This window comes from Podarcis bocagei (genome assembly GCF_964188305.1).
Source record: "Podarcis bocagei genome assembly, chromosome: 11".
NCBI classification, from domain to species: Eukaryota; Metazoa; Chordata; class Lepidosauria; order Squamata; family Lacertidae; genus Podarcis; species Podarcis bocagei.
In genome coordinates, this window is record NC_138136.1 from 58,669,774 (window position 1) to 58,686,574 (window position 16,801).

At 45.7% G+C, this 16,801-nt stretch overlaps 1 protein-coding gene across 2 annotated transcripts in view; it reads left to right on the forward strand.

The window, feature by feature from the left end:
• Window positions 1-16,801, forward strand: part of RIT2 (Ras like without CAAX 2) — a 260,005-nt gene that overhangs the window by 79,451 nt on the left and 163,753 nt on the right. For both annotated transcript variants that reach the window (XM_081213242.1, XM_081213241.1), the window contains exon 3: window positions 11,946-12,019. In XM_081213242.1, the coding sequence (XP_081069368.1) occupies window positions 11,946-12,019 (74 nt within the window). The remainder of the gene's footprint in view (window positions 1-11,945; window positions 12,020-16,801) is intronic.

Genomic DNA, 16,801 nt, shown 5'->3' on the forward strand with positions numbered 1-16,801 from the left:
AAAAAAGTTAAAGGGACCCCTGACTGACTCTGGGGTTGTGGTGCTCATCTCGCTCTATAGGCCGAGGGAGCCGGTGTACAGCTTCTGGATCATGTGGCCAGGATAACTAAGCCGCTTCTGGCGAACCAGAGGAGCGCGCGGAAACGCCGTTTACCTTCCCACCAGAGCAGTACCTATTTATCTACTTGCACTTTGACATGCTTTCGAACTGCTAGGTTGGCAGAAGCAGGGACCGAGCAACAGGAGCTCACCCCATCGCGGGGATTCGAACCGCTGACCTTCTGACCAGCAAGTCCTAGGCTCTGTGGTTTAACCCACAGCATCACCTGCGTACCTATCTAATAAATAGAGGGGGCATTATGCCCACTCTGCCTGCTCAGGTAGGACTCCAATCCCTGGGACTCCCTTGCCAGGTCCCTAGGAAGCCTTCGCCATCCCACAATGCCACCACACCTAGGTGGTCAGTGATCTTGCACTAAAACAATGGTAAATTTTCAGGAGGCCTTTTCGGGGAAATACGGAGAACTGAAAATTGGGGGCGGGGGGGGGGGGATTAGAAGGCAAAATGAACCGAAACTGACTGCATCACCAATTCCTAGTCATGACTCCCCACCCACAATCTTCACTTTTCTGAGCTAAACAGATCCCTTTCTTTCAACCTTTCCTTATAGGACAGCCCCCCACCCATTTTTGTAGTCTTCCTCAGAACCTGTTCCAATTTGTCGACACCCATAGCAAGCATAAGGGATCTAAGCTCGTTGCAAGACACGCTTCAAAGCAAAACGCAAGACTTCAGAAGGCACCCCCTTCCGCATAAAACATGAGTCATTTCTAACATACACAGTATGAACCCACTTGCCACGCAGACATTAATAATAATAATTAATGCTTCCAGAGCTGAATTTCCGCTGAAGCGGGGGGGGGGGGGAATGTCACTCACTTCAAAGGTGTGTGCGTGAGCAAGGCTTTCCTAGTTAATCAGAACCAGTTCCCCCTCTGCACCAGAATAGCAGGTAGCAATTTCTTTCCACTTTCGACCCTGTGATTTTGCTACTGAATGGAGATTAAGGTGGCAATGATTCACTTACTATCGTTTCAGGGAGATCAATTAAAGCCTATGCTTACACCGAGAGGTGTTTCAAGCTTGTGTGAAAATAAAAAGTAAATAGACATTTCTCTTCTTTCTCCCTGAAAACCAGAGCTGTCTTAAGCATATGCAGTGCTGGGGTGCAAAGATCCACCTGACATCCCCCCCCCAGGTTGCCCAGTTCCAGGCATGCAAGAGGGCGGAGCGGGCCGGCTGCCTCAAGGGGAAGCAAGGGGAATAATAACATCAATCTATTCTGCTTTTGTCAGATCCCACCTGGAGTCCAGTGTCAAGTTCTGGGCACCACAGTTTAAGGAGGATTTTGACCGGCAGATGAAGCTCAGTGCTTTCCATATAACTTTTAGATCATATGTAAGAGGTCTCCTGGTGTTTAGGACTGATGGGTGACTCCTGGACCATCCTTCTAATAGCCTGCATATATGAAAATGCTCACATGGGTTGGAGAGCCCCCAGAAGGTGTTTGCAGCCACATGCAAGGTCATGGTCTTAGCTGCTAACCCCTGCTTCTTAAGGAAGATGAGAAATGGAAGGACATCCTTCTTCCAAGCTGTGGGGAGGCATGGGCCAGCCCTGGCTTGAGACCAGAAGGCCTTGAAGGAAGACCATGTCCTGGACTGCAATACTCCCTGCATCATGGTATGTATCCAATTGCCCAGAAGTGTTTGGGAAATGACTCTGGCAGGGCTGTCTTAAGCATATGTGGTGCTGGGGTGCAAAGATCCGTCCAGTGCCCCCCTCCCCCAGGTTGCCCAGTCCCAGGTGTGCAGGAGGGCAGAGCCGGCCAGCCGCCTCAGCGTCTCACTGGCTCGGTCACCCCCAAACTTGTGGCGCAGAGCCGCCCAAGCAGAAGGGGATTAGCTGTGGGAGGAGCTTATCAGACCTAGCAGGGCAGCAGTTGAAGAAGGAGCAAAAAAGATTTTTCTTGTGTGTGTGTGTTTCTTTGTGGCTGATTAGCTGTTCTCCCTGTGCAAAGGTCAGAGGGGGCAGGGTGCGGGAGGCAGTGGAGGACAGAAGTGCCTGGCATGCTCTGGTCCATGGGGTCACGAAGAGTCGGACACGACTAAACGACTACACAACAACAACAACAGTCTCAAACGTTTGTTGGGGGAGACCTAGGTGTTTTTTTTCTTGTGGGGGGAGTTATTTGTCCTGTGTTCACGCTTTTTATGATGGAGGACCGCTGTAGCCACCCCGAACGACACGTTCTCAGGATGGAGGGGGAGGGAACAGCTGCAGTCGCCTGCAGTTCCTGCGCAATGTTTGCCATCTTGCCAAAGGTTGCAGGCAGCTTTACCTGCAGCAATTGCATGTTGATTGCCCTCTTAAAAGGCAAAGTCCAGCAACTGGAGGAACGTGTAGCTATGCTCCAAAGAATTAGAGAGCTGGAGCTCTTCTTGGAAGCAACAGAGCACACCGTCTCCACCAAGGAGGAGACAGGGGACTCCCCTGAGAAGGAGGCTAGTCCACCAACACAGGAGCCAGATATATGGAGAAACATGACTCAAAGAAGTAGGAGGCCCAGGGTTCGCTCTGATTGTTTAGAAATACACAATCGCTTTGAGGTCCTCTCCCCTAGCATGGAAGACGAAGAGCAGACTCCATTTGAGGATCTCTCCCTCATTACAGTCGATCAGGTATATGAAGACGAGCAGCAAAGTCAGTCCTCAGGGAATGTGCAGGCGACCTTGGAACGGACAGCTCACGGAAGAACCCCGACCAAACCTAAGAGGAGGCGTGTAGTGGTGATAGGGGATTCCCTACTGAGGGGAACAGAAGCAGTGATCTGTGGGCCTGACAAGATATCTCGGGAAGTGTGCTGTCTCCCCGGGGCTAAGATCCAAGATGTAACTGAACGACTGCAAGGAATCATAAAACCCACTGACGAATACCCCTTCCTCTTGGTTCATGTGGGAACCAATGACACTGCAAGCAATAGCCTCCAGAAGATCAAAAGAGACTACGAGGCTCTCGGCAGGAAATTGAAGCAACTAAATGCACAAATTGTCATCTCATCTGTCCTCCCAGTTGAACGACGTGGCCCAGGGAGAGAGGGGAAAATAGTGGAAGTGAACAGCTGGCTTCGCAAATGGTGTAAACAGGAACGGTTTGGATTCTTAGATCACGGACTGCAGTTTCTTGAAGATGGACTTCTGGCAAGCGATGGGTTGCACCTCACAACGGTTGGGAGGAATGTTTTTGCCAAAAATCTCAGAAACCTCATCAGGAGGGCTTTAAACTGACTAATGTGGGGGAGGGAGACAGTGCTCCTGAAGGTAGGAGTCTATCAATTGACGAAGATGATCATTCAAATGTCATAGACCAAATGGAGCAAACAGCACGCAGACCTAGTGGTGGGAGGAAAAAATCCTTAAATAAGAGACACGGGGGAATGATTAATGGACTTCAATGTCTGTACACTAATGCGCAAAGCATGGGAAATAAACAAGATGAGCTTGAGCTCTTGGTACAGCAAACTAAATATGACATAATAGGCATCACTGAAACCTGGTGGGATAAGTCCCACGATTGGAATGTAATAATGGGGGGATACAATCTATTTCAGAGAAACAGACCAGACAAGAAAGGAGGAGGAGTGGCGTTATATGTCAGGGATGTGTATACCTGTGAAGAGATCCAAGATTTAGAACCTCAAAGCCAAAGTGAGAGCATTTGGGTCAAAATTAAGGGAGAGAAGAATAACAGAGACCTCATTGTGGGAGTTTACTATAGATCCCCAAGCCAAACGGAGGACATAGATGATGCCTTCCTGGAACAGATGGCCAAGCATGCAAAAGGAAGGGAGATAGTAGTAATGGGGGACTTCAATTACCCGGATATCTGTTGGATGTCAAACTCAGCCAAGAGCATAAGGTCAAACAGATTCCTCACTGGCCTTGCAGAGAACTTCATTGTCCAGAAAGTGGGAGAAGCAACAAGAGGAACAGCCATTTTAGATCTGGTCCTAACCAATGTTGATGACCTGGTTAGTGGGGTAGAAGTGGAAGGATCATTAGGCGTGAGTGATCATGCTCTTCTGAAGTTTACTATACAGCGGAAAGGAGCAGCCAAGCATACTAGGACTCAATTTCTTGACTTTAAGAAAGCCGACTTCATAAAACTTAGGGAAGTGCTGGGTGAGATCCCATGGACAGTAATACTAAAAGGAAAGGGAGTTCATGATGGCTGGGAGTTGTTAAGAGGGAGATAGTAAAAAGCACAACGTCAGGCAATACCAATGAGACGGAAACATGGAAGGTGCCTAAAGAAGCCAGGGTGGCTATCTAAAGAACTTTTAACTGAGTTAAGATTAAAAAAGGATGTGTACAAAAAATGGAAAAGGGGGGAAACCACCAAAGAGGAATTCAAACAAATAGCCAGCACGTGTAGACACAAAGTCAGAAAAGCTAAAGCACAGAATGAACTCAGGCTGGCTAGAGAGGTTAAAAGCAACAAAAAAGGCTTTTATGGGTATGTTCGTAGCAAAAGGAAGAACAAAGAAACAATGGGGTCACTCAGAGGAGAAGATGGTGAAATGCAAACAGGGGACACAGAAAGGGCTGAACTCCTCAATGCCTTCTTTGCCTCAGTCTTCACCGATAAAGAAAACAATGCCCGACCTGAAGAATTTGGAGCAAATGATTCAGCAAAGGAAACACAGCCCAGAATAACTAAGGAGATAGTACAAGAATATTTGGCTAGTTTAGATGTATTCAAGTCTCCAGGGCCAGATGAACTGCATCCAAGAGTATTAAAAGAACTGGCAGATGTGATCTCAGAACCACTGGCAGTCATCTTTGAGAATTCCTGGAGAACAGGCGAAGTCCCGGCAGACTGGAGGAGGGCAAATGTTGTCCCTATTTTCAAAAAGGGGAAAAGAGAGGACCCAAATAATTACCGCCCAGTCAGTCTGACATCAATACCAGGGAAGATTCTGGAGCAGATCATTAAGCAAACAGTCTGTGAGCACCTAGAAAGGAATGCTGTGATCACCAATAGTCAGCATGGATTTCTGAAAAATAAGTCATGTCAGACTAACCTGATCTCGTTTTTTGACAGAATTACAAGCCTGGTAGATGAAGGGAACGCAGTGGATGTAGCCTACCTTGATTTCAGCAAGGCATTCGACAAAGTGCCCCATGATATTCTTGTAAAGAAGCTGGTAAAATGCGGTCTTGACTATGCTACCACTCAGTGGATTTGTAACTGGCTGACTGACCGAACCCAAAGGGTTCTCATCAATGGTTCCTCTTCATCCTGGAGAAGAGTGACTAGTGGGGTGCCACAGGGTTCTGTCTTGGGCCCGGTCTTATTCAACATCTTTATCAACGACTTGGATGATGGACTCAAGGGCATCCTGATCAAATTTGCAGATGATACCAAACTGGGAGGGGTGGCTAACACCCCAGAGGACAGGATCACACTTCAAAACGACCTTGACAGATTAGAGAACTGGGCCAAAACAAACAAGATGAACTTTAACAGGGAGAAATGTAAAGTATTGCACTTGGGCAAAAAAAAATGAGAGGCACAAATACAAGATGGGGGACACCTGGCTTGAGAGCAGTACATGTGAAAAGGATCTAGGAGTCTTGGTTGACCATAAACTTGACATGAGCCAACAGTGTGACGCGGCAGCTAAAAAAGCCAATGCAATTCTGGGCCTCATCAATAGGAGTATAGCATCTAGATCAAGGGAAGTAATAGTGCCACTGTATTCTGCTCTGGTCAGACCTCACCTGGAGTACTGTGTCCAGTTCTGGGCACCACAATTCAAGAAGGACACTGACAAACCGGGACGTGTCCAGAGGAGGGCAACCAAAATGGTCAAAGGCCTGGAAATGATGCCTTATGAGGAACGGCTAAGGGAGCTGGGCATGTTTAGCCTGGAGAAGAGGAGGTTAAGGGGTGATATGATAGCCATGTTCAAATATATAAAAGGATGTCACATAGAGGAGGGAGAAAGGTTGTTTTCTGCTGCTCCAGAGAAGCGGACAAGGAGCAATGAATCCAAACTACAAGAAAGAAGATTCCACCTAAACATTAGGAAGAACTTCCTGACAGTAAGAACTGTTCGACAGTGGAATTTGCTGCCAAGGAGTGTGGTGGAGTCTCCTTCTTTGGAGGTCTTTAAGCAGAGGCTTGACAACCATATGTCAGGAGTGCTCTGATGGTGTTTCCTGCTTGGCAGGGGGTTGGACTTGATGGCCCTTGTGGTCTCTTCCAACTCTATGATTCTATGATTCTATGATTCTATGAGAAGAGCCTGCTGTGGCGCTCTGGCCAATGGATGGGCTCTTCCCCAGACTCAACTCTCGAGCCCCAGACTCTTGGCCTGGCGCCCCTGAGAGCCCGGCGCCTGTGTGCCCTGCACCCCTAGTGTCTATGGTAAGACGGCCATGCAGAATATAACCCATCCAATGAGGCAGCAGTCGAATCCACACACATAAAAAAATGCATGCGAGTAGAAGAACATTTTAACTTGGTGCAGAAAATATGATCATGGCCTTATCAGGCCTTATCAGGGAGAGTATTCCACAGATGGGCTACAACTGAAAAGAGCCTCTCTTCCCACAAGTCCTGGACAAGGACTTAATATGTTGATCATGGGAGATGGGTAGATTCATGATGAGAGATGCTTTCCATCAACGACTGAGGTCCTGAGCTGCATAAGTCTTTATGGGTTAAGACCAGCACTGAAACCACAACTGAAACTCTCCAGAAATGTGCTTCAAATGCATGAAATCTGCTTGACACATTTAGAAAGAAAACAGAATTGGAGAATGTCTTGTAAGGCCTACTGAAAGAGGTTGAGCATGCCAGACCTCTGCAATATAGGGGGAAGATTTAGAATTAGAGCAGTGTCAGTATTTTATTTTATTTTTTATTACTCTGGATACCGCTTGGTAATTTGTTTTATTTATTTGCATGTGTATTGTTTCCTTATCGGTGACTTAAGTACTTCAGCTGTGTGTAGTACCTATTGAATTTCAAGGACTTAATTAATTTTAATATAATATCCAATGGTACAATTTGCTTTTCAAAGGGAATTAACTTCTGAGCCATTGAGCAGTAAAAGTAAATACAAAAATACATAGATAGCAGAGAGAAAGACATTCCCATGCCAAGCTTGATTTGCATTTATATAGTTGCCATAACAGTAATGAGGATCAATTTGCTTAATGATTCAAGATATATTGGAATAAATCGCAAAGGCTGTTGGAAATTATCAGAGGCCAATTCAAAGAAATCTGGTCATTTGCTGCATCACCACATCCAAACCACACCTTCCCAAAGATTATAAACTGATCTAGCATAAGAATAGCCTTCTCTGGCCAACCAGATGCCTCTGGGAAGTCCAAAATTAGTACTCCCCTCACCCCTTGTGGTTTCCAGCAACTGGTATTCAGAAGCATATTGCTTCTTGCTGTGGAGGCAGAGGATAGCCGTCAGAATTAGTGGCCATCAATGGCCTTATCTTCCATGAATTTGGCCCATGTTCTTTAAAATCCATCTAAGTTGGCCTTAACTGTCTCCTGTAGGAACAAGTCCCAAAGTGTTAACTATGTGCTGTGTTGTTGTTGTTTAGTCGTGTCCGACTCTTCATGACCCCGTGGACCAGAGCACGCCAGGCACTCCTGTCTTCCACTGCCTCCCACAGTTTGGTCAAACTCATGCTGGTAGTTTCAAGAACACTGTCCAACCTTCTCATCCTCTGTCATCCCCTTCTCCTTGTGCCCTCAATCTTTCCCAACACCAGGGTCTTCTCCAAGGAGTCTTCTCTTCTCATGAGGTGGCCAAAGTCTTGGAGCCTCAGCTTCAAGATCTGTCCTTCCAGTGAGCACTCAGGGCTGATTTTCTTCAGAATGGATAGGTTTGATCTTCTTGCAGTCCATGGGACTCTCAAGAGTCTCCTCCAGCACCATAATACAAAAGCATCAATTCTTCAGCCATCAGCCTTCTTTATGGTCCAGCTCTCACTTCCATGCATCACTACTGGGAAAACCATAGTTTTAACCATACAGACCTTTGTTGGCAATGTGCTGTGTTGCTGTCCCAAATCATCCAATCTTCAGCTTCATTGCATGTCCACAAGTTCCAATGTTATGAAAGAGAGAGAGAGACTTTTCTCTCTCTACACTTCCTCCATGTAAACGTATCTCATGTTGCCTCTAATTCACATTTTCTCTAAACTAAAATGTCCCAGATACTGTAAACATTTTTCATGAAACCAGGAACGTAGGATACAAGTCTGGTCCATCTAGCTTTTTATTATTTGTTCTGACTTGCAGTAGCTCCCCAAGTTCTCAAGCAGAGCTTTCTTCCATTCTCTGCTACCCAATTCTTTGCTTGGAGACACCAGGGATTGACCCTCAGATCTTCTGCATGCGAAGCAGGTTTTATGGTCCCTCCCTGTGGTGCCTGACAGAAACCTTCATGTAACGTGACACTTGCCTGAGTGTGCTACGGTGGGAAGATGGCCCAACTTGGCTCCTAGGAGATTTTAAGATGTGGCTAATCAAAGCTCAACACCAAGAATTCTAATTAACCAACTAAGCGCTGTATAGACTAAAGAGCAGAGACACCGAGCAAATGAAGATGGGCTGCTTTGCTCCATCAACATCTTTGAGGGATTGTGCTTTGGAATGCTAATGTGTGTCAAAGAAAAATCAATAACAAAAACAATATTGTATAACAGGAACCACTTGGTCCTACTTGACTGCCACTGCTGGTTGATTTCAAAGGGAGGGGATATTTTGCAGGTGTGATAGAACCTGGAGTAAGATTGATTTCCCTCTTCTGAAATGGAAAGTATGTAGATCATGGCAGCATGTAGTCCTAGCTACACATTGGGACATTGCTGTAATAATTCAAATCCTTATTGTTGTTGTTGTTTAGTCGTTTAGTTGTGTCTGACTGTTCATCACCCCATGGACCAGAGTATGCCAGGCACTCCTGCCTTCCACTGCCTCCCGCACTTTGGTCAAACTCATGTTGGTAGCTTCGAGAATGCTGTCCAACCATCTCGTCCACTGTTGTCCCCTTCTCCTTGTGTCCTCAATCTTTCCAACATCAGGATCTTCTCCAGGGAGTCTTCTCTTCTCATGAGGTGGCCAAAGTATTGGAGCCTCAGCTTCAGGATCTGTCCTTCCAGTGAGCACTCAGGGCTGATTTCCTTCAGAATGGAGATGTTTTATCTTCTTGCAGTCAGTCCATGGGACTCACAAAAGTCTCCTCCAGCACCATAATTCAAAAGCATCAATTCTTCGGCGATCAGCCTTCTTTATGGTCCAGCTCTCAGTTCCATACATCACTACTGGGAAAACCATAGCTTTAACTATACAGACCTTTGTCAGCAAGCTGCTTTTAAAGATGCTGTCTAGGTTTATCATTGCTTTTCTCCCAAGAAGCAGGCATCTTTTAATTTCGTGACTGCTGTCACCATCTGCAGTGATCATGGAGCCCAAGAAAGTAAAATCTCTCACTGCCTCCATTTCTTCCCCTTCTATTTGCCAGGAGGTGATGGGACCAGGCAGCTATGGCTAGAGATGGGCTGATCCACCAATAATGGTTTCTCTCAGTTCCTCGTATTAGTTTTAAGTTCAATTTCCTTATTTCTTCATCAGTTTTCATGATTTTTTTTTAATGCATGGGGGTAACAGGGCCAATTAACTATTGAAACCCTTTTGCATGCAGAATGAGGAGCATTTGGCTAGTAAATACTGGTTGGAGAGTAGATTTTACCTGTTGCAGTCACACACACAGAGAGAGATGCTTGTAGGTAATAAAATGGCAAAGTTGTTGATTGTAGGAAGTACAGAATTGGGATATAAATGTTTCTAGTTCGAGTCTAAGTAACTAGTCTAGCTCCTTTGATCTATAAGAGGATAGATAAAGACAACTTCTCAAATTTAAGTCTGAGACAGATGTGTGAGCAGGATAGATTAAAGGGGCAGGGGCAGTCTGGGGATACCAAATATCAGGCAGCCCAAGTGATGGGCTCTTAGGTGCAGAGGGCTAGTTTGAATTGTAACATAGGACCTGACTGTCCATATGTTCCCGCTGATAAATGGTCTTTCTCAGGCATGTTGTTGGGAACTCCCGGTCCTTCTCCTCACCTCACAGCTCACTGCGCAAGCGAGGCACACCATCCATCACCATAAACACACCGCCTGTCTTGCATTGTTGTTTAATTAAACAACAGAGATAATTTGCAGCCCATGTTGCAGTATAAATATTGTCCGACGCTTCGGCTCCATTTAACCTTAACAAGAAAATATGAATAACAAGACGGGGCGTGAAATATACAGTGGAGCAAAATAATCTATACAAATATTAGCTGGTGCTTATTTTCCACTTGGAAGACAGCAGCCTATGACTATGGGGGGAAGGCAACAGTTTGTGTAGAATTTCTTTTTAATGTTATGCATGCATAAAAGCCAATTTGCTAAACCGAAAAAGTAATAGACTGAGGAAGCAAACTTTTAAAGGTTTTCTTTAAATAATAATAACCAAAGCTGACACACACACCCCCAGCTGCTTTTCAGCCGATGAGACATGAAGCACACTTTCCTCCTCTCCACAGATCAAATGTTCAGCCTTCACCAGCTGCTTAGGAAAGTGTCGTTGCTCATTGGAGGAGCATCTACTTTGCATGCAGATGGTCCCAGGTTCAAAGTCTGGTATCTTCAGGTAGGGCTTGGAATATGTTCAGTCTAGGAATCCTGGAGAGCCTCTGCCAGCCACTTTAGCCAATATGGAGCAAGTTGGGACAATAGTGTGTCTCAAGGCAGCTTTCTAGGTTCCTAGAATTCTATGAAAGCTACAACACCCCAGCAGAAAAAAAATATCAGCTAGGCATAAAAGAACATCTCATCTCATCAAACATTTGAAATAGAGCAGTACCTTGACCCCAGGTGTAGGGATATCGCGGAGTGGATAGTGGGGTCCGGAGGGAGCACACTTCCCCACCAGCAGGCAGCCACAATCTGCCTGCACGCGTGACCCTGGGGTGCAGGAAAAACTCCCCCTCAGACAAGCCATGGCTGTCTGGAACATTGTTTCCTATGTCTGACCTTTTGCGGTCTCGGCAGTCAGCGGTGTCCTGTCTATAACCCTTTTCCATGAGACCTTTGTCTCCATTCATCATACACAGTGCAAGGGGAAAATGACGCTGTGGAACAGGTGCCGAAATAGCCTTGTACCACCCCACGATCTCGGGACGGAAGATGTGTAAAGGTCACAGCCCAAAAATGGATCTGCCTAGCTTGCATATTTGTCTCAATAAAAGGAGGCTCCACAGGAATGGTGGTAGCTCGCTTCAGCCCACCTGTGCGCAGCTCAGATTATGATCAACACCTGTCTTGGGCCTTCACTTCACCTAGGATTATTGGTTTGTTTTTGTGCTTGTGCTTTTTTTAATTAGGCATTCTGTCTTCTCATTTTATATGTTTATGTTGTGAGCTGCCCTGTGATATTCCTATGAATGGCGGTATATAAACTTAATAAACAAATAATAAAAGATGACAAAGCAGCCTCACTGGGGAGAGTGCATTCTGCAGCAGCAAGAGGAGGGCACTTTTGAAAAGACTCTATAGGTGTCTTATCTATAGGAGACTGTAGCGCACATACCACCCCCCCAACTCCGTTGCCATAAGAAGAATGAATTATGCAAGTAAATTTCCGTGATTCATGCATGTTGCAGAATTATTCCTTTCTCGTTGCAGAAAGTAAAGTTGCATTGCTGCCCAACTTTGTCTTTTTTCTTCCTTTAGCTTAGAATGCCTGCAGTCCGGCTTATATGGTTTATTTCCTTTCTCTTATGCTTCTCCCCTTGCAGAGGATGCTTATAAAACACAAGTACGTATAGATGATGAACCTGCTTATTTGGACATTCTGGACACTGCTGGACAAGTGAGTAGTTTCGCTGCCTGGACAATTTGAGCTGCCAATGAAAGTTGCCACAGAGTGTGCATGAGGATACTGGAAAAATAAGGGAAGCCCCCCCCCCCATATATATATATATATATATATATATATATATATATATATATATATATATATATGAGGCATTTAAGATCCAGGGCAGAGGGAAAGGTCCTGTAAGGTGAGAACTCCCCTTCCTCTAAAACAGCGGTTCCCAACCTGTGGGTCCCCAGATGTTGTTGGACTACAGCTCCCATCACCCTTAGCTAGCAAGGCCAGAGCTCACGGATGATGGGAGTTGTAGTCCAACAACATCTGGGGACCCACAAGTTGAGAACCGCTGCTCTAAAACATGGGTAGGAAAACTAAGGTCCGTGGGCCGGATCCGGCCCAATCGCCTTCTAAAACCTGCCCATGGACAGTCTGGGAATCGGTGTGTTTTTACATGAGTAGAATGTGTCCTTTCATTTAAAATGCATCTCTGGGTTATTTGTGGGGCGTAGGAATTCGTTCATATTTTTTTTTCCTTTTCAAAATATAGTCTGGCCCCCCACAAGGTCTGAGGGACAGTGCACTGCCCCCCAGCTGAAAAAGTTTGCTGACCCCTGCCAAGGATGGGAAACTTTGTTACTTGTGGAGAACATTCCAGGAGCCCCATGCTGGTAGTGGACAAGGGCAGAACAATGGATGAGACTCTTAGCTTTGTACAGTAGTCTAGACTCCAGCCATGCAAAAGTCAGAGATCTCTACACACATCTCTCTCTATCATCTCTCCTGCTAAACAGGAGGCATTATTCTAGGCCAATAATGCGTTCCAGCCAGGTAAAAGCATTCAAGGAGGTCAAGCTGTTGAGGAGGTGTGGCCTTGGGACAAGAGGTGTGGCCTGTGGAGGGGTGTGATTGCCAACATGGTGCCTGTGGACAAATGTGCCCCCACAGAGGTCTTTCCTGGCGCCCTTAGGCTCCACTCCTCCTACTTTTAGGTCTGAAAGATGCTTTCTGTTGTAGCCAATAGCGTGCTTGGTTGCAGTGTGTGCACATGTCAGGGAGCTGATAGGGAGAATAGGTTATTCACAGAACAGAAAAAGACAGTGACGCAATGGCTAACTTACAGTTAGTTTCTAACACAGAATACATAGAGACTTCTAAGGGTTGCTCCTTAGATGAAGATGAAGCAGTTGCCCAGATTGTCTTGTAACTCCCCCCACTCACTCTAGCCCTCTGTGTCAGGATCCTCCCTCTGTCCACACGAGCCCCAATGGGCCCTCTCTGTTTCTCTCTGGCTCTCTGCTCTGTGACATGCAGTAGATGCCTTATTCTGGAAGGTAGGGGGAAGCTTGCAGGCTGTCAGGGTGGCTCTGTGGAGGAGCTGCCAAGACTACTTCCTGTGGGCTGGTGCACCTGCCTGTTTCCTCCCCTTCATCTTTCTCCAAGCTCCCAGCTCTTCCCAGCTTTCCCCCCTCCTCTGGGGTGTGGCCAGTTTCCCACCACCAGGAGGCAGGATCCAATTCCTCTCCCTCTGTGCTTTCCCTGGGGGGTTCTTGGTCAGGCAGCTTCAACCACTTCACTGCACCCAGCCAGTCCCTGACTTTGTATGTGTTGTGCCTGCAACAGTTTCTCTTGTTTGTAAATGTGCCATTTGCCCCCCAAAAGTTGGTGGGAGAACTCAGGGGAGGCCCAGTCAGAAATAACTGGAGGGCAGCAGTCAGATGCTGAGTGTGAGACTTACCACCCGTTTTTGAAAGTCTTTGACCACCTGGTATGGTGGCCTGGGACTTGGGCTCGGACTCGGAGCCGGAGGAGTCTCGGTCTGCACTGGATCCTCTGCCTCAGGCAGCATCTGAACCGAGTCTGGGGCCTGATTCTGAAGAGCCCCAGTCTGCACAGGTTCCCCTGCAACAAGCACCAGCTGGGCCGAATCAGGGGCCTGAGCCTGCCCTGGCTCTAGATGTGGGGATTACCTTGTTGCCCTCTGCTGGGCAATCACGTACAGCTGCTCCACTACCAGGAGAGGCTGAAGCAGCCTCTGGGTCTAGTAACCCACCAACATCTCCCGAGCTGCAGAGACTCAGGTCTGAGAGGAGAGACCTGAGTACTCTCAGGAGGAGTGCTCACCTTCGGGTGAAACAGGGAGGTGAGTCACTGGGGGATCAGGACCGGTCGTTACCCCGTCAGAGATAAAAGGCTGCTGGACCCCGCTCCAGGTTGCAGGAGCAACATTGCTGCTTGTTGGAACCTGCCTGAGACCTTGTGCCTGACCTAGCCTGGTTTCCTGCCTTGTCCCTGTTGGACTGACTCCTTGTTGAATTATTGGATTTGGGACCAGACCTGGACGGTGTGGTTTGGGTTAACCCCCAGGCCCAGGACACCTGGCTGCCACGTTGGTTTCCCACCACCACCTCTGTAGGTAAGAACTCCAGTCTGAACACAGAGACACATTCCCCAAAACTGCCAGGTTCTGCCTGATAACATCAATGGGTGTTGGCTAGACAGTGCCTTGGCAGTCACCAATGTGCAGTCAGCAAAGTGTGCTGCGTGACTGTGTTTAGGGAAAGCATTTAGAAGAGGAACAGGAGATCAAGAGACTGTTTGAAAATGTACCTAACAGTTGTGGAGGATCTGTTCCAAGGTACAGAGACTCCCATTTGCTTTTGTTATTGTTGTCAGAGGAATGGGAAACAGAAGGTAGATCTTATTAACTCACTGGCAGGGAGCTAGGATGCTTTCTTTCCCCCCTTTGAAGCATCATATTCCCTGAGATTGAACATTGATAATGGCAATCATTGCATCTGTCCTGCACTGTCTCTGTAGGCTCTTGTTTATTGATGCTAATTAATGTTTTGCATTCCAGTGTTCAAAGATGTTATAGAAAGTAAACGCATTTGATGTTTATCTTAATGGATATCTAGTGAGTTAAGCCTTTATGATGATATTGAACATTTTGGCAATCTACAAGGGTTAAGTGCAGTTCCGTAGTGGCTAAGTGCAATCAGGACACTTTTAATAGAGGTAAAAGTCCTATTTGCATGACTACCTGAAGAACAATCTACAGTGAAGTGTGTTCAGTATTTACAAGAAAATATATAAATCATATTTCAAACCAAGCTGCTTGCAGCTTTCCACAAAATTGTATTCTGGGCAATAGTTATATTTTAAAATGCCTTCTAATAAAATTAAAATAATTTTCACAAACTGTTTTCCCACCTGTTGCATTATTGCTTCAAAATAAGTATTTCTTTCCAAGGTTGGTGTTTGGGGGGAAATGTCACTTCAGTGGTGCAATGGAAATGGTATCAGCTGTTGAGTGTGGATGTTTATTTACAGGCAAATTATGCCAAGAGAAAACTATTATTTAATTATTGCAAATAATTAATTAGATATGGATGATGATAATATAATGATATTCAAGCAAATTTATATCTATCTAGCTATTCATCATAGGCTTGGGAGGGGTAAATCCTCACTCAATACCTACATTTCCAACACTGGATGGTAATAATTACAACATGTTATTTTAATTGGAATTTTACATGACACACCACATATCACCATTGATAGGTTACAGTCAGGAGTCTTTCACAGCCCTACCTGGAGATACTAGCGATTGAACCAGGGATCTTCTGCATGCAAATTGCTCTATCATGGAGCGGAGGTCTTTCACTACACTGAAATAGACCATTCGTCCATCTAGCTCAGCATTGTCCACCTTGACTAGCAATGTCTCACCAGGTTTTCACGCAAGGGGACATCCCCAGCCCTACCTGGAAATGTCAGGCATTGAGCCTTGGACCTTCTGCACACAGATGTACCACTGAGGTATGACTATTCCCTGGTGGAATCTAGTGAGCATTCCTGGGGCAGGACCTGGGATCTTCTACATTCAAAGCAGATTCTCCACAATGGAGCTTTTGCCTTCTCTATCCTGCTTCTTGGTTATACCAGAGTGTGATGAGATGTTGACAACAATGAAATGTTAAAATCCCACTTTTATACATAGATACCTTGTTCAGAAAGGGGAGCGTAGGAGAAGGACAAAGTAAGAAAAGATCTACAGGTCTCAAGGGACTCAATACCAGAAGAAGCTATCACCTTCAAACTCCTTCAGGACCTTTTCTTCTCCTTCCAGTCCTTTCTGCTCTTTCCTCAAACATAATGACTGAGCTATTAATCCGTTCCCTTTACTATTAATGATGCATTTTGTGATTTAAGGTGAAAATCCATTTTATACTATCCTGCATGCAGATGAGAAGAGAGCACATAGTTTATAGTGTGCAATAAACCAAATGAAGCTGGATTTCTTCTTTACTTTATTTTTCTTTAAGGAGATTCAACAGTGAATCTTGCTCCACTGATTGCATCTAAGAGAAAATGATCAAGGTGTTTCTCCTTAAGGAAAAATCCATTAGCATTAATATGAAAGACAAAATTTGCCAAGCAGGACACTGTTGCAGAGAACTGTTTTACTGCAAGTGGCAAGGAGCACCGCCACCCCTTCTGTTTAAGGGATGAATCCAGAACCAAGGCTGGAGGAACTCAATATTTTCATATTCCTAGAAGAAATGATCTGGTCTGCAATTCAGGAATGTGGAATTTTTGCTTTCTCCAAAAGTCGTGATTCACAGTTTGAGCATATCACGATACACATGTAAATGTGCATTTCAAGAAAAAATACACTTTACATTTTTTTTTTAAAGTACCTGGAAGACTGAATGTAAATTTTACCTTTGTATATTAGGCTAGTTTCTTCACACACATGTACCCCTCTATCTT